Source organism: Papilio xuthus, unplaced genomic scaffold (genome assembly GCF_000836235.2).
Source record: "Papilio xuthus unplaced genomic scaffold, Pxut_1.1 DF826945.1, whole genome shotgun sequence".
Taxonomy (NCBI): Eukaryota; Metazoa; Arthropoda; class Insecta; order Lepidoptera; family Papilionidae; genus Papilio; species Papilio xuthus.
The window spans coordinates 8,081,936-8,105,193 of NW_013531704.1; the positions used below are offsets into that span (position 1 = coordinate 8,081,936).

The 23,258-nt window shown below is 35.9% G+C and overlaps 3 protein-coding genes across 3 annotated transcripts in view; 1 reads left to right on the top strand and 2 right to left on the bottom strand.

The window, feature by feature from the left end:
• The window catches only part of Myo10A (unconventional myosin 10A), a 67,788-nt gene extending 58,120 nt beyond the window's left edge, over positions 1 to 9,668 (top strand). The window contains exons 23-31 of the mRNA XM_013316729.1: positions 3,881 to 4,139; positions 4,348 to 4,502; positions 4,627 to 4,765; positions 5,049 to 5,177; positions 5,435 to 5,659; positions 5,836 to 6,114; positions 6,400 to 6,621; positions 7,018 to 7,171; positions 7,861 to 9,668. Of these exons, the coding sequence (XP_013172183.1) occupies positions 3,881 to 4,139; positions 4,348 to 4,502; positions 4,627 to 4,765; positions 5,049 to 5,177; positions 5,435 to 5,659; positions 5,836 to 6,114; positions 6,400 to 6,621; positions 7,018 to 7,171; positions 7,861 to 7,874 (1,576 nt within the window). The 3' untranslated portion in view covers positions 7,875 to 9,668. The remainder of the gene's footprint in view (positions 1 to 3,880; positions 4,140 to 4,347; positions 4,503 to 4,626; positions 4,766 to 5,048; positions 5,178 to 5,434; positions 5,660 to 5,835; positions 6,115 to 6,399; positions 6,622 to 7,017; positions 7,172 to 7,860) is intronic.
• Positions 9,669 to 12,651: 2,983 nt separating this feature from the next.
• LOC106121510 (uncharacterized) lies at positions 12,652 to 17,809 on the bottom strand. The gene is made up of 4 exons (XM_013317203.1): positions 17,510 to 17,809; positions 14,437 to 14,593; positions 13,821 to 13,940; positions 12,652 to 13,744 (listed from the first exon to the last, which is right to left on the bottom strand). The coding sequence occupies exons 1-4, from the start codon at positions 17,552 to 17,554 to the stop codon at positions 12,807 to 12,809; spliced, it is 1,260 nt and encodes a 419-aa protein (XP_013172657.1). The 5' UTR covers positions 17,555 to 17,809; the 3' UTR covers positions 12,652 to 12,806.
• Positions 17,810 to 17,823: 14 nt separating this feature from the next.
• On the bottom strand, positions 17,824 to 22,307 carry LOC106121509 (uncharacterized). The gene is made up of 6 exons (XM_013317201.1): positions 21,991 to 22,307; positions 20,612 to 20,730; positions 20,357 to 20,448; positions 19,774 to 20,069; positions 19,524 to 19,696; positions 17,824 to 19,413 (listed from the first exon to the last, which is right to left on the bottom strand). The coding sequence occupies exons 1-6, from the start codon at positions 22,168 to 22,170 to the stop codon at positions 18,930 to 18,932; spliced, it is 1,344 nt and encodes a 447-aa protein (XP_013172655.1). The 5' UTR covers positions 22,171 to 22,307; the 3' UTR covers positions 17,824 to 18,929.
• Between the last annotated feature and the right edge of the window lie 951 nt (positions 22,308 to 23,258).

Here is a 23,258-nt window from a genome sequence, read left to right on the forward strand (position 1 = left end):
GTCCTCTGACAGCTTGTCGGTAGACGCTGACGGGGAAGCTACTGACGATGATTCGGCAGATAATATCCTGTGAGATTTTTTTCTAATGTCCAATGTTTGAGGTTTCCGTGTATCTTTTCTTATACAAAATCTATATTTATTGTATTAATATATTGTGTTAATTAGTGATTATAAAAAAATGGAACGATTTTTGTGCGGGATTTAATAAAAGTAAATCATGAAAGGGGAATAAAATTGTTAAAAACTAAGCATTTAAAGTTTTGGTCCTTGTTCATATTTTATGATATACGTAAGGTAAATAAAATACAAAATATTATTATGATTTTGTATTCCTAAATATAAGTCGCAAAACTTTTAACATGTTAGGTATTTTAACTTCACTTTAATCAATATTGGCGCACTGAGACAATCCATGTAGTCTAGAGGTCAGGCTCTGCTTATATGACCACTAAACGACTCTAAGTCTGGCAGTTAGTCTTGCATTAAAATTATTTAAAAAAAACTATAATTTACGTGTGCATAGCCGTGGTCATGGTCGAATAATCCATCCGTGCCATGGTCGGTGTAATAAAACAGCAAAACGTAAACTCAATACATTTAATTTGTTGCACACAGCTGCTACTTCAAAAAGTTTAACATTTAACATTGTTCGTTGTTGTTAATTTACTTTAAATTATATATGACTAGCGGTCGCCAACGACTTCGTCACTGCGGGATAAAAATAATAGCCTATAATATGCATATATTAGACAAACTAAATTTAATAAAATTAAGTTTTCGTTATTAGTAACGAAAATACATACACTCCAATTTTATTAATATGTAGATAAAAATAATCGAAGTAATAATGAAATACTTAATTATACTTAACTTTTGGTTAGGTTAAAACGTTCATGTCCTGATGCCTTTTACGGATAGAAACATTAGAATCGCTTCCTACGTTATAATAGTACATAAACACGACTCAGTCACGGTACGGCCACGAAACTCCGAAAGCAGAAACCATTGTTGTACGTCACGCTAACATTTATTTACGATTATACATTTTACAATGCACTAATTTACACGAAAAAAATGCATTATCCAATTTAAACTACTCTGTAATTCATATCTAGATAGTTTTATTTCAAAGAACAGTATTATACAACTTTCTTTGATATAAAAGCTAGGTTTTTAAATATACAAGACGTCGGTGGCTCAGTGGTCAAGCACTTGACTTGCAATCTGCAGGTCCTGGGTTCGAATCCCGCCATGTACCAATGTGTTTTTCGATTTCCGATTAACATATGTACATTACGGTGTAGGAAAACATCGTGATGCAACCTGCACATATTTGAGAAGAAATTCAAAGATATGTGTGAAGTCAACCAACCCGCACTTGGCCAGCGTGGTTGACTATGGCCTTATCACCCTTAACTTAGGGTAGGCTCTGAGCCCCTCGGTGAGGACGTATAGTGTGCTGATATATTGATTTAAAAAAAATGATAGCGATGTCTCTACGTCTCACTGTCGCAGACATAAACACAAATCATGTCGTCATTATAATACGCAAAATACACCCTAGATGTGAAGTTATGACAAACTAAGCCCCTACAACTGACATATTGCTAAGTGCTTCTAAATAAAATGTAATAATCGTAAACATACAAATATCTTACAAGTCAATTCATCTTAAAAAAACTAATTAAAAATCAAACATCCGACTGTCAGGCGAATTGATAAAATGTTTTTAATTAATTATCTTAAAGTAACATTTAAAACATCAATAAAGCTATGCTACTTTCCAGATATAGAAATTAAAATTGCATCTAGATCATGCATGTTAAAAGTTTTAAAAGCGAAATAATTATTTCTTGCTAATTGACATAATATATTAATTTTCTTTACTAAAACATTACATAATTAAAATATAAAACTTTAATCTATCTATCTTAAAGGAGCTAAATTAAAGGTAGGCAACGCGTATGCAATTGCGTATGTCTATGGGCAACGGTCACTTCGCTATTTCAGCGATTTCAGGTGGCCGCACGCTCGTTTGCCACCTTATGATATAAAAAATCTTGCTAATATTATAAATGCGTTAGTTTGGATGGATGTTTGTTTGAAGGTATCTTCAGATCGGCTGAAGGTATCTCGCTGCAATTTGGCATAGATGTAGAAGGTCTGGAAGAACACATATACGACTTATTAAGTTTGTTTAAATCCCGCGCTGACGGAGTCACGGGACTTCTATGTTTGTAGATTTATTTTATCAGTATTTTTTAAATCTTCTATTTGTAAAATGTTTATAGCTTTTTGTTTACATTAAAATTACATTTTAAAGTGCTGTAAGTCGAATGTAAGACGCATTTAAGTCCCTGACACGCTCAGTGAAAGTTACTCGCTAACAACTAATGTTTCTATAAGGTACAGGAATTACTTGTTTTAAGGCTAACTGGTTCACTAAATGTCAATTTACAACATTCCATTTTAACAATGAATTATTTGCTAAATAACTAGTCTATCGTTGAATATTATTGTACAGTTGATCTATTACCATTACCGACCGTGTGTTTCGGAGACCAAAACCCTCGTTCAATACATTAGTATTGGTTTCTCTGTTATATCAAAGATGAAAGACAGGGATAACGATATATTTTATACAAAGATTTTGGTGTTAGAAACCCACGTTCAAAGATATACAAATATTTCTGTTCATTTATTGTTTTTCATATATGTTACTTTATTTAAAAAAAAAAACAGTACTATTTTATGAGTGTGTTATTTTTTTCTAAGATGTTAATAAAATGCCCCACGATGTTGTAAATACTATTCGATTTTTCTTAGTTGTCAAATCTCTAATTCTCTCAAATTATCAAATTCCTAAGTTAAAGTTCACATTGCCGTGTTTCTGTGATGATAAGTCAAAGTTGTATTGGAAAGTTTGTCAGATAATTGTAGTCGATCGTTGAATATTCTCGTATAAGTTATCGAAGGTGCGTTTATTTCGCGTCTTTTTGATTATAGATAATTTCCTACGCATCGTAAAGTTTTGAAACTGCTTTCTCCTGCACTATATGATTGCATCACGTCTATTAAAAATTAATTAAGCGTAAAATACATATGAAAAAATTATTCCATAGTTTTTCTTTTTTTGTATCTAATCTACTTTGTTCCAATAAGAATTTTCATATTCTCATTATATTTTATTTATTGCTAAGTTATTTAAATGTCATAGCGCAAAAAATCATTAATAACGAAAGACATTTTCACATAAGTTATACCAAAGTTTAATAAAAATCTTTCTTTTTAGTAAAGACAACTAATATAAGTCACTATTCAAAACTATTCTTAGTTTGCTGTCAAGTATTTCCTAATTTAACTTCTTTTATATGCAAATATGTATCACACCTGCGAGGTAATTACGTATTTATACGGTGTAAATTACGCGCTTACGTGATCCACGTGCGTTTTGTTAGTCTATCTACAATGCGTTTAATAGCCATAGCGTCATTAAGTCACGTAGGTTGGTAAAACTTTCTTTAATTCCTACATTTCCTTAAAGGTGCAATGATTTGTTTGGCATCTTAATAACCGAGTATCTAATCACGTCCAATTTTTTTTTAATTGTGTCATTTATGTTTTTGGTAGAAACGTGACCGATGATCGTGATTAAAGGTTTAGAAAAAAATATTACGCAAACGACGGTTTTCCTTTAGAAAATGATACCATAGTTAACTTAGAAATATCGACTTTGAACCGTACTCTTGGGAACTGATTGAAACAAGTTTTTAACTACGAAAAAAACTTTAAACAAAATATATTACAGACATTAAGTTATTAACACGTTTTATTCAAAGGATTATCATGAATTGGAATTTATAATAATTTTAAACCACAGATTAGAAATATTGAAAGCCGATTCATCACTGAAGAGTAAAGCGAAACGGAACGAATGGACATGGAAGGCGCAGACGGACGTCGTGAAGTGGCAGGCGGGTCCGCTGCGGGCGCCACTGTTGCGTCTGCCCACCGCACTAGCGCCCCCCGCGCTCGAGTGCTTCACCTGCGTGCGCGCATACTGCGGAGACCTGCAGCCCGCAGAACGCGCACAACACCATGACCTCACTGAGGTCAAGTGCGTCTACACTGTGCTTATGGTAATTATCATTTACCAAGAACGACAAAATATATGATACTTATACCAACTTATCGCAGAATTTTTAACGTGAACTCGTCGTCAAATTTTAGGCCAAATTGTTAAAACAGCTTTGGATTAACAAACTATTATCCGTAGTTTCCAACTTTCCTTATGAGACATCGTACTTCGTTCCACAACATAAGTTAAGTAATTGAACAACTTTGCAGCACTGCCACTCGGTCCCGGAACTGCGTGACGAGGTGTACTGCCAACTAATGAAGCAGACGACGTCCAATCGCTCAGCCGCGCCCGACTCCTGCCAGCGCGCCTGGCGACTCATGTCCATACTGGCAGCATACTTCACATGCTCAGATACTCTCCGGTTAGTGCAACACATATTTTTTTTCAATTACAATCAAAAACATTTAATGGTCACTTAAGTAACCCCATTAAGAGACTTTGTGTGTTGATCTTTAAAGTTATAACATTGATAATGCAATGTCCAGACCGTTCCTGGTGGAGTACCTGTCAGCAGCAGCAGCAGACCGGCGGAGACCATGCCAGGGCACCGCCTCAGTCTGCCTAGCAAATCTGAGGAAGACGCTGCGGTGCGGCGGCAGGAAGAACGTGCCCAGCGTTGAAGAGGTCAGTTACTCCTTCAAACCTGATACTTACTGACAGACTCCAAATTTAGTACTCTTCCCCTTGTTATAGCTGCGTGTGTGCTCACTTGAATACATACAAAATATATCGTAATATGCCTTGCTACAATTTATATCTATACATCTACTTATGTTATGTTATGTTTTATATGATATTTCTTTATAATTATTTTTGTGCTGTTTTGCTTAATGTGTTGTGATATTTGAAGGATTAAATGTTTTTTTTCTGTCTGACAGTGTGTGTATGTGTGCGTGTGTGTGTGCAGGTGACGGCGGTGTCAGCGGGGCGGTCAGCGCGGCGGCAGCTGTACCGGTTGCCGGGCGGCGCCGAGCGCGTCGTGAACACGCGCTGCGCCACCGTCGTACAGGACATCGTCAACGAACTCTGCGAACTGGTACGTAATGATCTATTAACGTTGCTATCTTAGATGCGGACTTTATATAATATATAGCGAAGTATACAATAATTATAAATTGAAAAAAAAATTAACCGACTATTTTGAGTTGCACATGATATTCCGAGATTAAACACAAATCCTTTATGAAAGTTACATACAAACAAAATCTTATACATAATAATTTACATACGAAGGAAAAACATTACCAGGAAGGTAATCGGTCAATTTGAAACATTGGTTGATGTTGTATACAGATCGGTGTGAGCAGCGAGGCGGAGCGCGCGGAGTTCTCCCTGTACTGCATAGTGGCGGGTGACGCGCTCACCATGCCGCTGGCGGGCGACGAGTACGTGCTGGACGTCACCACCGAGCTGCAGCGCGCCCATCATCCCTTCTACCTCATCTTCTGCCGCTCCGTGTGGCATCACCCTCTGCGGCACGACGCGCCACCCCTCTATACTGAGGTCCTCTTCAACCAGGTCTGTCACTCACATTGTGTCACACAGTGCTCAAATCCTCATGCAAAATACAACGCGAACATTTTATCTTTGTCCTATACATTCCTTAAAGAATGCTAGCAGCATTCCAAAGCAAGCTGGGTTCAACCATCTAAACTTTCGCATTTATAACATTAGTAAGATTATTCTTCTTACAGGTAGCACCAGACTACCTAGAAGGTCTCCTCCTGGTGCTGCCGAACGGCGGTGCGCCTCCTTCACCAGTGTTGCGTGATGCTGCGCTGGTGGCGGCGCTGCTGCACCGCGCGGCGGGTCTGCCCGAGGCTCCCACACCACGAGACCTGCGCTTCTTGCTGCCCAAGCCGCTGCTGGCGCTGCGCGACCCTCGACCCGCCAAGTGGGCCTCCTGGGTCGCTGCAGAATGGCCCCCAGTCAGGACACTCGCCCCGCCCGCCGCCAAGTCTAAAGTACTACAGGTCAGACATCAAAACACACTAATTTCTCTTTTTAACTACTAATCTTCTTTTATCAGATTTATTAGATACAGGCATTTAATAAAATACTAGCAAATCTTCTTAATTTTTTGCTGCTGCCTACTTCTAGTCATCGTACACGGAAAAAGGCAAAGTTAAAAGTATTTTGTAATATTTGAATTATTATGTTTTTTTAATTCCCAGAGTCTTTTATTTCGTCTATTTATTATATTTTAAAAATTTAGACGAAAAATTATGTTAACAATAATTATGTTTATTTGTATCCAGGTGTTGTCCCGCTGGCCACTGTTCGGATCATCGTTCTTCGCTGTGCGGCGCGTGTCTGGAGGTGGAGGTGGTGGAGGCGGTGCTGGTGCTGGTGCTGGTGCTGGTGGTGAGTGGCGCGAGCACGTGCTGGCGCTGAACCGGCGCGGCGTGCACCTGCTGCACCCCGCCACACACGAGACCGACACACACTGGCCCTACGCTGAACTCATCTCCACCAGGAAGGTTAGAACTGCAACTATTTAATATCTTTATCATTATTCCTATCTCGCTGCATTATCTCGCAGAACAAATAACACCTTCATAGTATATATGAACAAAAATTGCCAGGCAACAATATGTAAGCGACTCATTTCATGGACAATTTAATATGAGATAATCCACAGATTTTACTTCTTAATTATATTACATTTGTTGCTAATGCATGGATGGATGGATGGATGTTTCTTTGAAGTTATCTCCGGAACGGCTGCATGGATCTAACTGAAGTAGAACATAGGCTGGAAGAACACATGTTCTACTTATTATTTTTTTTTATTCCGCGCGGGCAGACTAGCGAGCATCAACTAGTATATAAGAAGTAAGTTGTTTGAGTGTAGATGTTAACGGTTGTATATGCAGGTGCGGTCAGAAGACGGCACACTGTTCCTGGACGTGAAGTGCGGGTCCCTGCTGCAGCAGCGCGTGACGCGGCTGCAGGCGGAGCAGGCGCACGAGGTGGCGCGTCTCGTGCGACAGTACGTCGCCCTGCAGAGAGACACCGCTCACTCGCCAGGTATAACCACATGCAAACTTTATGACCGCTCGCCAAATCATTCATATGGGCATATAACCAGTGGGTTGTAAAAGGATGACATTCAGCCACCTGAATTTGCCAAAATAGCGAAGTAACCGCTTCCCATAGAATCTGCATTTGCATTTCTTTGCGTATATTTAATGTAGTAGGCTTTACCGACTGCAGTGGGCTTAGTATCTACCTGTAAGGATTGTGCTTACAGTTAACGACGAGCCGCTATGAGTTTTGAATCTTATAATACCTATTACACGCCCCATAACTCGTCTTACCATGAGATCAAAAATGAATAACTAATCATATATCTGTAGTATTTTTTGAACATATTAAATGATACTGATAAACTGATTTAAAAACGCTTAAACACTGGCGTATATTCGTCCGGTGGCGGCACCGACTAGTTTCGAGCCCATCGGGGCCCTTCATCAGGGTGAGTGGGACTTGTATTATTTCGTGGACGCGGCCCCCAGCTCACTGAAATAATACAAGTCCCACTCATCCTGATGAAGGGCTCCGATGGGCTCGAAACTAGTCGGTGCCGCCACCGGACGTATATACGTCAGTGTTTAGCCGTTTTTATATCATTTTATTATAATGTCCCACGAAAGTTTGAATAATTTTATACATAAATCTGTTTAAAATGGTCTCTAATAATGAATTTTCTTTTTCAGGTTTCAGCGCCTGAGTACGTGAGCTGACTTAAATATTGGGAAAAATGAATATTCAAAACGCAATTGTTTTGACTTTGAGGAATTGAATGATATAACTTATCCGTCCAATTTACGATCTGATAAATGTATTTTACTATTACTAATACAAAGAGTGAAGTTAGGAACAAAATCTTACTACAAATTTTTTTTTAGTCTATGTCAAAGCAACTAAAATATCTAGAAGACTTATTTAAACCAGATATTTTACATATCCTAAAGTTTCTGATCTTACCGTGGGTTTCTGAAAACAAAATCTCTGTATAAAACATATCGTCATCTCAAACATTATCTTTGACAAACAGATAACAATATGATTTAAACGGGAATTTTGGTCTCAGAAACCCACGGTTAATACATAGTATCTATAAAACTCTCGAATTGGGTTAAAATATTTAAGGAACTTATATGGCACTAACTTCACTCTTACGATTAAAATGAGAATAGGATTTATAAAATTATACATATAGTACTCTTATATCTTAGTTATTAGACTCTTCTATTTTCATTTTAGTCATTTTTATTATATACCTACTTATATCAAATATCGTATTTTAAATAATTTAGTTCATATTTTATTCCATAGTTATTGTAAAACGACCAAATATTATAAACAAGAAACAGACAAAAAAATTGGCTTCACAAGATGTTTAATTAAATATCTTCAAAAATGTAATCTTAAAAATAATTATGTAGTCGTAATAATTATGAAAATAATTGTCACAAAAATATATTAATATTTTTAAGTATTTACTACGGATATTCAGAAAAACCAATTTCTTACCCGTAAGTAGCTAATATAGCTAAAATAAATTTTGTTAACCGTTTTCAAATATTCCTTTTTAACTGTGGGTTAACTTCTGTGATCACTGACCTCTACATACTATGAAAAGGTCGTTGCTTAAAAATAACTGGTCGTGGTTTGTAGACTAAAATCACATTTTAATACATTTTGCCTTTGTTTTATTAAACATTTTATAAAAAGATTTTGTTCTCAAAAAGTATTGACAGTTTATTTAATCTATATTAGTTCCAAGTTACTCCACCGCCTCCAACCGCGACTGTCAGCGCCATAATGGCGTATATCAAATAGGCACAAAACACAATGACTTATAGCCTTTGTATAGAGGTCAGTGGATGACAGTTTGGATTGACACATTCTTTATCCCTTACACTCTCTTTGTAAAAAACAGAGAGGAAACTATATGTCGATACAAATGTCATGACTATCGTAACTCACAGAGATAAACCATCACAGGGTAAAAGAAAAAACCAGAACATTGTTACAGTTTTTTTTTCTATTTTGTTACATTATATTTTTTAATTCGAATATTTTTTTTATGGAATTCGTATTATATTATATAGTATCGATATTTCCGACAATAAAATAACGACTAACGAAGTAATTTATATAAAAAACAGATTCCAAAATATTATTACTGATAAGTCTTACTCGAATTTTATCAAGGTGCTAATTTCTTTTTTAAAAATAATATAAAATGACCAGAGACATAACTATAACTCAAAATATTTTTTATAACCTACAATTTAGAGCGAATATTATGTAATCTAATTAAAGTCTCTGGTCTAATGTTTTTTTATTTCTTTAATTATAATGGTATATATTTAATTTGTATAAGCGCGTCCAAAGACGGCGGCGATCGGAGTCATGTTTATTGTATGTTATAGAAAATTATTCGTTGTAATATATTTAAATTAATCGATGTGTAATGAGATAATATTGTAGATATCAAATAAAGGTTATATTTTTATTTATTTGTTTTCTTGACTTTTAAAATTATCTGAATTTACTTCCTGGGGTATTCAATATCGGAACACTTGAAAATAAGTGTTAAAGAAAAATAAAACATTTTATTAACACGAGCGTTACACGGCTGTGAAATTAACACAAAAATATAAAAACAAAAAAAAAACACAATTAAAAATTTATTCCAAAACAATGACTTTAACTAATAATTAATAAAATAAAAATAGATAATCATTTATCGCCGAGAGCATTTGAAAGAACTTTGCATACGATAAAGAGGCCCATCCCTCCCTCTGTGATTTACCATAAAGGATAGGTCACCTGTCTATGGCCGAAGGTTGTCCGTTGCCGTTGTTTCTCACGCGGTAAAAAGTGTCCTTTGTTACGCGGCGACGGTTACGTCTCCAACCACAAGGCTATGTATTATTCTCTGACCCCGTGCTCACTAAGTGTTCAGTGGGACTGAACATTTTCAAATAAACATTGTCGTTGTTAAAGCCTTTCTTACAGTGTGTTTTCACTGCCGAAACACGTAGAGAAACATTGTCCCTCAACAAGTTTGCGATGGGCATAACAATATTACAAACAGACAGAAAATAACACCGAACATATGGTTCTATTCTGGACAGAAATACTGATAATATGTTGAACATTAATTATATAATACTAGCTTTCGCCCACGACTCCGTCCGCGCGGAAAAACAACTTAACAAGTAGCATACAGCTGTTCTGGAGATACTTTCTTACAAACCATCCATCCAAACAAATATTATCATTTATAATATTAGTAAAATTAAATGCTTAATTGACAATGTGGGATTGACGACGGCGTATATCCGGCGATTCTAACCTCACAGCGTGAAGTGAGGTCGCAACGCACGGACAGACAAATACAAATTTGTTATAGTCACGTGTATATTATTTATTTAAGATGAAAAAAAAATACATTTTATATTATAGGTCGACTTATCAATCTTTTAATGATATAACCAATAATTTGTCTTGGTATCTAAACAAAGCCGACCTTACAAGCTTGCTCATAAGTAAATATTGTAATTTAGTTTTTTCTTATCCATTAATAAAAAATAAAATACAGGATATTTACAAAAAATAAAGTTTAGCTATTTATTTAATGATGATTTTTTACCTTAGAAAAGAAACAGAATAAGAAAGGCCTACATCTTTACACAAAGAATAAAATGAAAGGCTCATCTAAGAAAATAGACTGAATTACGACGACTTTCTTCAATGTTACTACTATTAAAAGTTACCTTCATCTCTTAACTTTATAACAAAATTTATGGTTAATTTAGTTATTTATGTTGTTTGTGGTGCGTGGGAAATATGAGAAACATCACCGAGCGCCGCATGTATTGTTTGGTTAATATATTTTAAAACACAAATATTTAAATCACTATTTTAATAAGTAAAGATAAAGCATTGATATGATTTAGATAAAATTTTGTCTACTTTAAAATAATAAATGAGAAGATAATGCAGAAATTCGACTCTGGACGTCAATTGAGTGTACGTAAAAATTTGAAATTTTAAAAACTCGTTACAATATCTATCTACAATCTTCGGATAAAACCTTTAATACTTATGTTGTTTACATATAAAAAGCTATGAAATCACTGAATAAAACAAAAAATTAGCACGATACATCTAGTTCAACATTCGTCAAGTGTATAACAATTTGTCATTGTCAAGTGGCAGTAATCACAGGAGACAAGATCGTAAAGTAATTATACCTACAGACCTCAGTCCGTACCAGGTGTGTAATGGGACAGTTCCTTACCCGATCACGCACAATGTTAATTGCTTTTAAGTTTTTTGTCTCCCACGTTACTTGACAGCTCATATTAATATAACAATTACTCAAAAATACACTTCATAATGATACTTTATTAAAAACTATTTGCGGAAGAATATTGTGATTATGTTGATGGGAGTAGTCACAAAATCATTCTTTACGAAAGCTAAAAAAATGTGTTACAAAAATATTGTAGGAACTTAAAGTTTTAAAGTAACATATGTTATTGATTAACGTTTAAAAATAAGTAAATTTTGAAAATAAAAAATCTTTAGATCTTACTTTAATGTAGGTTTCTTCTCCATAAAAAATCAGAAGAGTATTCTTTTTTGAAGGTCAACTTACAAGTCTTGGTTGAGGTCAAGAGTACACCAATACGTATATTGCAGTGTTGCAATCTGTGCTCCTCTGTGCAATACACTGTGCACCCATTGAGCGATATGGCCGACTCACTTCATTAGCAATGGAGTATGAATGAATTTAACGCGATAGTGCAAAGGTTGCAATATTACCTTACGCACGTTATAAGGTTAGCTTAGTTAGTGGAAAACAATCGTCTGTCGTGTTTTTTTACAAATGATGGATATAGAAAGACTTATCCGCGTTTTACGGAGCTTGTTAACTATAAAAATAAAGAATTGACACCCGAAAAAATAGTAAATTGTATATTTAAAAAATTTTTAAATATCCAGAAATAAAGTTGGCAAAAATGTTCGAAAATCAAAATTGTTAATTGATAGCCGTTTGTCACATTTATTTGGCTACGTATTTAGTCGTTATTTAGTATTCGTAGCGAAATACCGCGTACCTATATCTTCTACAAGGTTACATTTATGCGAGTTCATTGGTAGGAGAGGTCTGACAATAGTTGAAATACAAAAATATGAATAGAATTGAATGTTTTCCGGAATTATAATTGAATAACTCCTTATCCTTTCCGCCGCGATCATGGGTAAGTACTGAAGTTTTTGTTAACACGTAAAATCGTGTGAAAATTCTTTGTATTTGGGCAAGTGGGAAAACTCATGTTCAAATCTGTGCACTGTTTATACACATTAAAGTAATTAACTTGTAATAAAAATGTTTTAATCATACATTTTTTTGTCTAAATGTTTTGTTAAAGTTCATGCTGAGATCATTTTTAATTAAAATCTCTTGAAATATTACGCGTTAACATCCGTTTCAAGGAATTGTTAGATGTAATGAAATTAGTTAATTCAGGATATTTCTTAAATATTCAAATGATATAACTGCTTGGAAATATTTAAAATATGTAATCGTTCATTTGTAAAAATATGTCACATAAATCTTAAAGATAAAATCTTATGTCTAAGTGGGGCTGTGTCTTGGTGTCCGTATCTGGCGTGTTTCGGGCCACCTTCCAGCCGTGTACTGCACGTAGCCGGGGTCGGTGGGTGTGCCTGACGCGCGCCCATCCGTCTCCCCCGCCTCCCTGTCCCGCTCCTCTATCGGCTCCATGGGGAATAACGCCGGCGTCTCTGACCGCCGCGATCTCGTTGAACCTCTGAGGTAATCCTCCAATTGCTGTAATGTCGGAGGGCTAACTGTCTTCGCTCTAGAGGGAGACTTCGACTGCCGCTTCTGTTCGTATGTAGGCGACACGTCGTCATATAAACTCTTCAGCCGCCCAGTCTTCACTTTTGAGAAGACGGGCGTCTGCAGTTCTGGCAAGTAATCCTCTCTAACGGACAATTTTCCTTCTACCTTCTCTAAAAAGTCTCTAAAGTACCTTTCGTTGAATTTTGCAAGTTCCCTTTCGTAGTGAATACGATCCGACTCAGTCAATGGGTCTGTTAATTTAACATAATTTTCGTCCTCTACGCCGCCGTTACGAACAGAACCGAATTTAGATTTTTCCAATTCTTTTTCAATAACGTCATTAAATTTTATAAAGCCATTCTTATGTTCGTCGAAGAGATCCGTCTCAAGCTTCTTAGTGACTTCTTCTGTTTTATTCTTTTCTAAATCAAGATCTTTCGGTCTTTCGGCGGGAGCGTGACCGTTTGCTTTTCCATTAGCTAAGGTGCCGTTGGTTGTCGGCGGTGTGACAATGGAAACTTTTTTCTCTTTCAATTGCGGTGAGGAAACTGGAATAGTTTGAGCGTGGTGGTTGGCGTAGTAAGTTCTGGGGCCCATAAGATCGAGGAGGAAAAGTGCTGCGACTACCAAAGAGAACGATCCAAGAACAGACGCGTTTACCACTAAATTCCTCGGTATAGAGTCCAAAGATGCCAATTCTAGACCTCCTAGAAATAAAACGTTAATTTTAACTAGAACTCGAATTTGGTCGACTGTAGAACAACGTGTTTGAGATACACTTACCTAGAATTAGGAAGAACAGTAACCCGAAGCCAAGAAAAATTCCTTCCAATATCCGTCGTCCCCGCGGGATCTCTTGGAAGATTCGCGCTATTATCAAGCCGAAAGTTATTATTACGTAACCTGTAAAAAAATAAAATTTGTTTTACCAAACTCGTAAATGACTCATGTCTACGTAACTAATAAAATGGCAAACGCAAAATAAGTCGTAGGTGAAATAATACTGGCAAAAGGTTTTCATGGCAAATCCTTACATGTTTCAGTGCCAATTTGCTTAGAATTGAGATATTTAAATGTCATAGCGTGGGTTGGTGATACATGGTCCAATACAGCAGAAGCTTTTCCTCGCAAGACGTTGTAAAATATAACATATAAGACATTCTATATGTGATCTGATGTTTGCAAGTAGGTATTTATAAGAGGAAGTAAAATCAATGTCACAAGCAAGTAGATGTAAATGCAATGCATTACAATTAGCCTGTTCAAATGAGTTTAGTATGCATGATATACGTTTAATTGCATTTAAACAGGTGACGTGATTTAAACCAACTATATTATTGATTTGATCTAGCGCGTACAAAGAGCGACTTTAAAATTGCTGGCAAATAACATTACTAGCCTCCATAAACAGCGTCAGCGAAGGCGCCGCCAACAGAGTCCCATGTGACGGAGGTGAGCAGCGACCATTCGCGCGATAGTTTCTGCAGCAGCAGAGCCAAGCGAGCCTCATCGTCTGACGACACGCGCTTCGTCACCAGGCACGACACGCAGAACACCTACCGAAATATGTCACAGAAATAACTACGTATTCGTAAGAACATCAAATAATTTTGGTTTACAAATAACATCCAGTTTAGCCCTATTTATCCAACCCTTCCCTTAATATTTTTTTTTTCATGAAAGTTGGAAAATGATAACAAAGATGTCCTGGATTTGGACCTTAAAAATTTATTTAACTACAAATTTGTAATATGATGCTATAAGGACGTTATCAATGTTTAAATAACCTAGCACGCTTACATTACTATTTCATACAAAATACCAAGTGATTGATCGTAGAGTTATTTAAAAGATTTTTCGTCAAAATCATAACCCATGTTTAAATATAGTTATAAAAACATACCGAATAATAAATCTAATTTTAAATGATAATTAAATATAATCCTTTGTTATAAAACCACTATTTTAATAATGATGAGAAAAAAAGGTTTTATGCAAAAAAAACCCTAACATAAAGATATTATTTTTAGCCATAGACTATTCTTTAATACTCTTGTTTTAAATCAAAAACGTTTGACCGACGACCGAAATAGTCCATAGTCCATACATATCCATAACTAGTTTCAATTTTCAAATTATAAGATTATATAATTTCCCTATCCCAATCTTAAACAGATTTATTTGGCCATCAATACTAATGCTTCTTGTGTATAAAACATTCCATGTTGAAATGATTGTAACCGTGTCTTGGTCACCTATTACTTCACATCGTAAGTTTACGTTGCGTAGGCGCGTGCACATTCGTTACGTCGTGTCAAACTTATGTAAATTATTGACCATGTTCTATGGCATTAGGTTAAACAATAAACCATAATTCAAAAGACTTTCAAATCTTTAAGTTTTCTTGTAATAAAGTGTAAAATAAACAGCATGTACTTTACTAAATTCTAACCGTGTTTCCAGTGTGCCACTGCCAACTGTTCGAAAACAGTGACAATGGAAAAGATCCATTTTCTAAAAAAAAACCAGAGAGATGCTAATTTTTTTCTTTACAGTTGTTACTGCACTGTGAACATTGAAACCTGAATTAGTAATTTTGCTTATATGACTTCGATCATTTAATTGTTATTCAGACATCGTTTAATTTTTAAATTATTGTTGTAAGGTAAAGTACGTAAATTATAATGAATGCATCGCATAGGGAAAACACCGTACCAACGCCATAAAACGTTTGTTCAAAGTCGTTCCCACGATGGACAGTGCCGTCAAAGGCAAAAGACACTTAACTTGGAGGACTTTGTCCAACCTACCACTAGGTCGTTGTACCATCGTATTGTTCATTGTTAAGAATTATTAGTATGTGTCCTGTAATAAGTTTGTATCATTTTTTTGATAGGTTATAAAATCGCATTTTCATTGTAGACCGCTTCATTGCGCCAAATATTCATCTCGTTCCAATCATTAACCAAGAAAATTAAATGTAGAGTACAATTATTTTGTGACATATTAATTTTTGCTGTGACGTATCGCAAAATATTGCTTACTATATACTGCCTATAAACACTTTTTAATAGGAATACATGACATAATTTTCAACAAAATTTCATATGTAATGAGCGGCAAAGAATATTTCCTTTTTAAACATAAAAAAATTCTTCCGTTTTGTCAAGATAAGAGACAGTGTTGTAACTTTTACACAACTATTTTAAGTTAGTAATGTTACTGATAAAACTTATTGCCTACTGCTAAGTCGGCCAAAAACGATAGATAACCTATCCACGCAATACAATTTTGCATAACCAACCAAGGATTACTCATTTAAAGCTTTTTTGCCCCCAAAGCTACTACTTTCTGTCACTCCTAAACAGGTTAATTTACACCACTTCTATTCGAAAAAACTATACGAATAATCGTTGGTTTCTAGAGGCCAAAATCCCTGTATAATTAGAGCCAACGATCAAACTATTCCTCAATGGTCTCAATACTCTTGTGGTGTTTGGTTACTGGTAAACACAAAACAAACGTATATTCATCAAATCGCGTTCTGTTTAGCTCAATGTCTTCCCTAGTTAGAATTCATTAGTCTCTACCCATATTCGATAATTGACTCTTACATTAGGAGTATATTCAAAACAAATTAAAGATATTTTAAGTAAGCTAATGAGTCACAGTGAGACAATGTCATTCATATTCATAAGAGGAAACTATACGTTATTATGTAGTTACTTAACAAATAATTTGTCTAAGCCGTGTGAATACTACATTGAAAATAATTACTTACAGCAGAGAATTTAATTTACAAATTATTATGTTCTTGAGTTTCTTCAATTCTTTACCGTAATATTAATTAAAAATAAACAAACTATTAACAGGTACTAGATAAAGATACCTTTATCAATATAAGACCCTAAACCACGACTGTTATGAACTTTAATATTTTTTTTGGTTGTTACCACTAAAGAAACATAGTAAGTTTCACTGAAGAAATATAAACTTTTTCTTTATGTATGCTTATTACCCAACTGATAGAGGGTCGTATTTTTCGCACGGATGCAACTATGTTTTATAATATGTATGTGGGTGTGTATTCCATTGTAGATGGTCTACAGCCTAAACGACTAATCTGTTGTTGAAGAATAAATCTGCACAAATTCAAATAAAAATAGTCAAAAAAAAGTTCGAATCTCACTCGCCATTACATTTCTTCATTCTATATTACCTAATCTCGTTTTAACGCAGTCGATAGAGGCTATTTCATGAGTCTGTTATTAGTTTTTTTTTTCAAATTGTGGTTATTTTATTTCAATTAGTTCATGTAAAAGTTCAAATCTCGTATTTTGGTTTAAAAAATGTCAGTGATACAATAAAAGCTGAGCGGAAATTAATTAGGTTTCAAAATTATTTGAATTTCAGTAATAATTTAAAAATAAGACTAATTTCCATTTTCTCCAAAGCATTTTAAATATACTCACGAACTCCACTATCTTAAGCGCGACCCATTTGTCACAGACCGGCATCGCGGCAGATAGCGCGACCGTCGGTTACACAACACAGAGGACCAGCCGTCACAACACTGACATGCCGGCGTCAAGCTTAGTTCCCACAGCGCACGGCCGCACCGCACCAGCGCACACTCACGTCTGATACCGACCTCCACCAAAGACATCCGCCACCAACAAACTGCTATCGACCAAAAGCCCAACACCAAAAGCAGACACCCATCACCAAGGGACACACGCACAAGAAATAAAACACCAAAGCCACACATTAAAACATTATACTTAAATTTATTTAATTAATTCACTGGCATGCAATAATCATGTTAAAAACTAATAAAACATCGAGAGATAAATTCATATTTTCGAACTACAAAAGGTTTAGATTTTGCCAATTTCATAATGCTTGTATACTCTATTATTGCAGAGAAAACAGTTCCAAATTGATTTAAGTTCTTAAAACCTGATTTTAAATATACTTAATTGATACACAGAAATAGTAAACTACAATAAGATGAATATTTTCTTTGAAAAAAACTTCAAAAACTTAGATATATCCCCGTGCGGTTATCTTATGCGAGAGCGGAGCCCTCGCTCCGCCGCGGTTGCACTTAATTCATATTCTAAATGATTAAACAATGAAAAACCACACGCTTAAATATATCCATTTCGTCTTACAAAAAGCATAAAATTTAATACATTCAATTGTACTTTCCAATTAGATTCTTAATTAAAATATAAGTTTAAATTAAAAATTTCTAAAATATTTTATTTTACCTCTCTTGTTTTACAGCAAATGCAAAAGGGACTTTACGAGAAGCGTAGGCTAGACGAGCGACACATGGGTGGTCACCCAAGCAAAAAAAAGCAACAGCTCACAAGCTTCTCAATGTCGCCGTTTTAACGCCAATTAGTCACAGGAATAGGACAGTACTATCAATTAGCTTTATCTGGTTTTGAGGTTAATTATCTATACGAAGAGCAAAGGCAACTTCCAGTTAAAAATGCTAGATAAAACTGTCCCATGCCATATCCTACAAACTACTGTAATCCCCTCGGCATGCAAATTTGAACAATAGAGACGACATTCCTAATTCATTTAAGAAATTAATCAACATTAACAAAGAAACAACATTAAGAAAAATAAATATTGGATAAACTGTGCAGGGCCAAACACCAAAATGACATACATATGTAGAAAATATTTAGTATGCACCAAATATATACTTTGATATAATAATTTCATTTTATATATGTTATTATTACCATAATCATGCATAATCAATGGAATACATAAAATATTTCATTCTAAATTTTTTTGTTAAATAACATCAAGGCCTATTAAAGTAAAACAACCAGAGCACCCTGCACAGTGTTTAATCCAAGGACGACCAACTCACTCCCTAGCCTTGCGGCCAATGAAATCCTGCATCGGATGGTAGGCGGTCCACGGATTGAATTCGCCCGGCGGCGGGGACGGGAACGAGTCAGGTGCTGCCGGCGCGCCGACTCCCAGCTCGCCCAGATCACCCAACCCGCCCATGCCGACATTGCCAGCAGCCGAGGCCAGTGGCACAGTGCCGTTGCGCGTTGCACCTGCTACAGTACCGTTGCATGCACCGGCTCCCGCACCAATATTATATGGAGATGAAGCGACGCTACCATTGCGAGATGCGGGAGTTACGCCCCCATTACGGAATGTAAATGGTTCACCCCCATTACGTTGCAAAGCAGGCACGTAGTCCTCGGCCACTGGGGCAGGCTCGACGGGCGACCACACCGCTCGCTCCTCTTCCAAGCCCAATCCGCCCCCGAGGTTGAGCGAAGCCATAGAGGTCGTAAACAGGCCCATGTCATTGGACATGCTGCTATTGCCCCAACTAATTTAGAAATATTCAAGATTTTAAATTGTGCATGTTATAAATATTCAAACAATAATGATTTTCATTTCTGTCCATTCAGTATAATTATTTGATTGTGTATAACTAACTCAGTGTGAGCGGCCGTGTTGCGCTGCGCCGCCTCGTGTATCATGCGCATGCGGCGGACCTGCACCCAGGGCTCCAGCGAGTACGAGGCGGCGGCGGCGAGCGGTGGTGGCGAGCCCATCTCCTCTGCTGTACGCACCAGCTCCACGCCGCGTTCGGGGCTCCAGCGCCCGACCTGACATTTATTTAAAGTATTAAGCTTGATAATGGTCAAACATAGGATCGACTATCATAACAAAACAGATGTGTTACCTCACGATACTGGCGCAGCAGCTGCGGCGACTGCGGAAGGGACCAGTCCACGACAGGGCGCGCGCCAGCGCCCCAGGCCGCCGAGGCCGCGGCCACTAGCGCCTTGCGCGCGATGGCGGCCCCGCGATGTGAGCGGTACTCCACAATGGCGGCGCATGACGCCATAGAGCGCCGGATGCGCACCTCCTGCACCTCGTCCGTCAGCGCGTACAGCAGCCGTACGATGTCGGCCGAAGGCGTCGTCGACGGGATGCGAGAGATGTATATGCGGCAATTGTTAATCGAGGGGCAGACACCTAGCAACGATTAATTTTATTTTAAAGTAATGTGCCACTACTCTGTTAAAATAGACACAGAAAAAACGACCAACTTTTAAGGATGAATTTATGGTGAAAAAGTTCAAATTGGAACACCAATATCCAATATGTTAGGGGTATTTACGGATTACCGATCTAGCGATAGCGAATAGATCGCGAAAATTTCACCAACTTGAACTTATGCCTGATTCACAAGTATAAGTTAATACAATAGAACATAGTTTAAACACTTTTTACAATTATAGTTTTTTTTTAATTACACTTACCTAGGAGCCAAGCTGGCCTGATCATGTAGTTATTGAACATGCGGATGGCGTTGCTTGCTTCAGCTTCCGTTGCGTACATTGCAAACGCGTACCTATACATCAGTTTGGCGTAAATTCTTCAATATCAAATATTCTTAGAAAACAAAATATCAAAGCTGAGTTTACATAGATAACGAATTGTCGGAACTATAAATTTACTTAATATGAATATTTAATAAAACTTATATACTACCTTGTAATATTAAAAAAAATTACCCTCTGTTCCATCCCGAAAAGTTGATCATGAGGCGAAACTCGAATAAATCACCCGCCCGGCGAAACAGAGGAACCAATGTATCCTCAAAGCAATCATGAGGAATTCTTCCGATAAAAACCTGTGCCATATAAAATACTTATTATAGTCTGACCTTTACCCGAAACAAAAATAAAATCTAACAAAGAAATCATATTTTTCGCAAAATTAACAGCAGGATGGACCCCACGTCTTTGAACGATGAAAAGTACCTGTCGTCGCCGTTCGCAGCATAAAAAGGCCTCCCACATGAAATACTGAAGATCTGGTCAAAGTTACTTAAGGGCGGTCAGCGGAGTAGCAATCTTTAGGGTGACCAATGGAAGAGGTAAAAGCCCTTCATACTAATGTTATGTTTAATAAACTAAATATATCTTGGGCAAAAATGGATCAAAAAGGGCCCTTGAATTGTGGCAGCTAGGAAGCTGTGAGAGCACGATCCGCTCATTTGAAATTGTGTAAAGTACCACGTAATTGTGAAACTCAATGGCCGTAAGTACTTTGTTTTATTTTAAATCTATTGCCAAACATTCCGTAGAAGTCAAAAATGTAAAATGATACGTTCCTTGGGAGCTATTAGATAAATCAAACAAAGAAGCGTAGGCACAGGAACAGTAGATACCTATCAATCAATCGTCCTAACTAACAAGTCAAAACTGAAAATCATTTTACCATTGAAATTACATAGATAAGACTGATGGTCAATCATCCTACTAATATTATAAATGCGAAAGTTTTAATAGATAGATGTATGAATAGATGTTTGATATTACGTTTCTCAAGAACGTTTTCAGATATTTTGGCGACTCTGCGGAAGTCGTTGCACAGAACAAAATTTTAGGTTTAGTTTAGCAGAGCGTTACGGAATCCAGGTTACTGCGCAGTGCGGCGACGACCTTGGGCCGCCAGGATAATTGAAAAGTATACTATACCTCCTGATCAAATATTTCCTGAATGTCAGGAACGTCTATATTTAAGTATTTAAATAATGTGATAATGAAATACTTGTATATCCGGTTGACAATATTTATAAAGTAACCGAGTAAAAAGATACAACAATACAATTAATTACACTATAAATTTATCAATTTTATAGGGATTCAAAATGGCGTACAGTGCACAAAGATATTTGAGGAACCTAAATTACTTTGAACACCCAAAAACCACTTAAAAGCATGTCAGTTAGTTAAATGATTTTCTGGGAGATCAATAAAACAAATTCTAATTAGAATTCAACGATTTATTTTTGTTCTGTTTTCGTCAACTTCAACAATGGCGGGCATTTTGAATTTAATCTCCATGGTTATTCAATGTATGAGCATACATGGTTTTAAATACTTACCTCACATTTTCTAGATGGTTCGGGTCCGTGCCAAGCATGAGGAGCTTTTTTAAAAATTCTCTGCCCATTGATCTGCGTCAAAGTGTAGGAAGCGTCATTTTCGGTTAGCGACAGTAATCTTGATGATAATTCATACTGATTAACGGTACTTGATGAATAATGCTGCCTAATAGGAGACATTTCTATCTAATATACGATTCTTCACTTATATAATTATAATATTTAAATATATTACTGTAGAATACCTATGACACCTCTGGAGAGCGTCAAAAAAGAAATGAAATTCTAGACAACAAATAGATTATGATTCAATAAACAAAATGGCAGTCCGATATTTGACCTTGATAAAAAATCAAATTATGTACACGTAATTGTAAGTTTTTTAAATAAATGCATATTTTCGCTTATAAATAATACAACCTGTAGAAAAAAACTATAAAATATATAACATGTTTAATTTACAATCAGTAATTTTCATTTTAAAATTGAAAGGAAGACAATTAAGCGGATATTCGGTGCAATAGAAATTTAAATTTAAAAAAATTGTTCCATTATCAAGGTATCATATTCTTATTCAAAAGCTCTTCGCTCAGCTTCCGGTTTTCAATTTAAAAACTACATGTTCATTATATTACAAATTATATTTTCGAATTTAAAAGAATTTAAATTAAAAGATTTTTAGAGGATTTTAAACCTATGTTTAATATTCAAGATAACAGATGATTGGCTAAAATGTTTTTAAGTGGATAGTATGCAATGAAACTAAATTAGACATCACTTTATTCAAATCAGTACACTTTTCATTATATTATTACGCACTTACAATTCTATGGTAGATATAGAAACCTATAGCTTAATTGAATATAGTAATTTAATGACGTGTTCTTATTTTGTTATAATATGGATTACTTTTCGTAACTAGATCTTACTTCCATCTAGCGTCAAGTAGTGAAAATTGATTCTATAAAAGGAAACGTTTTCATTCCCTTTTACTTAAAATACCTTAAATTTATCATAATTTATACTGTCGACATATTTTTATATTGCTAAGTTATAAAAAAAAATTGTGGTAGTATTGGTTGATAAAACTCTCAAGTTTTTGTAGTCTTCTCAAGCTCCATCTACAGGTTCGAACAGGTTTCTCTTTTCGTTTTTATTCTATACTAGCGGTCAACCGCATCTCCGTCCGCACAGAATTAAAAAATAACATACTTGCCTATGTGTTCTTCCATACTATATTATATATGTTTGCCAAATTTCCTTAAGAT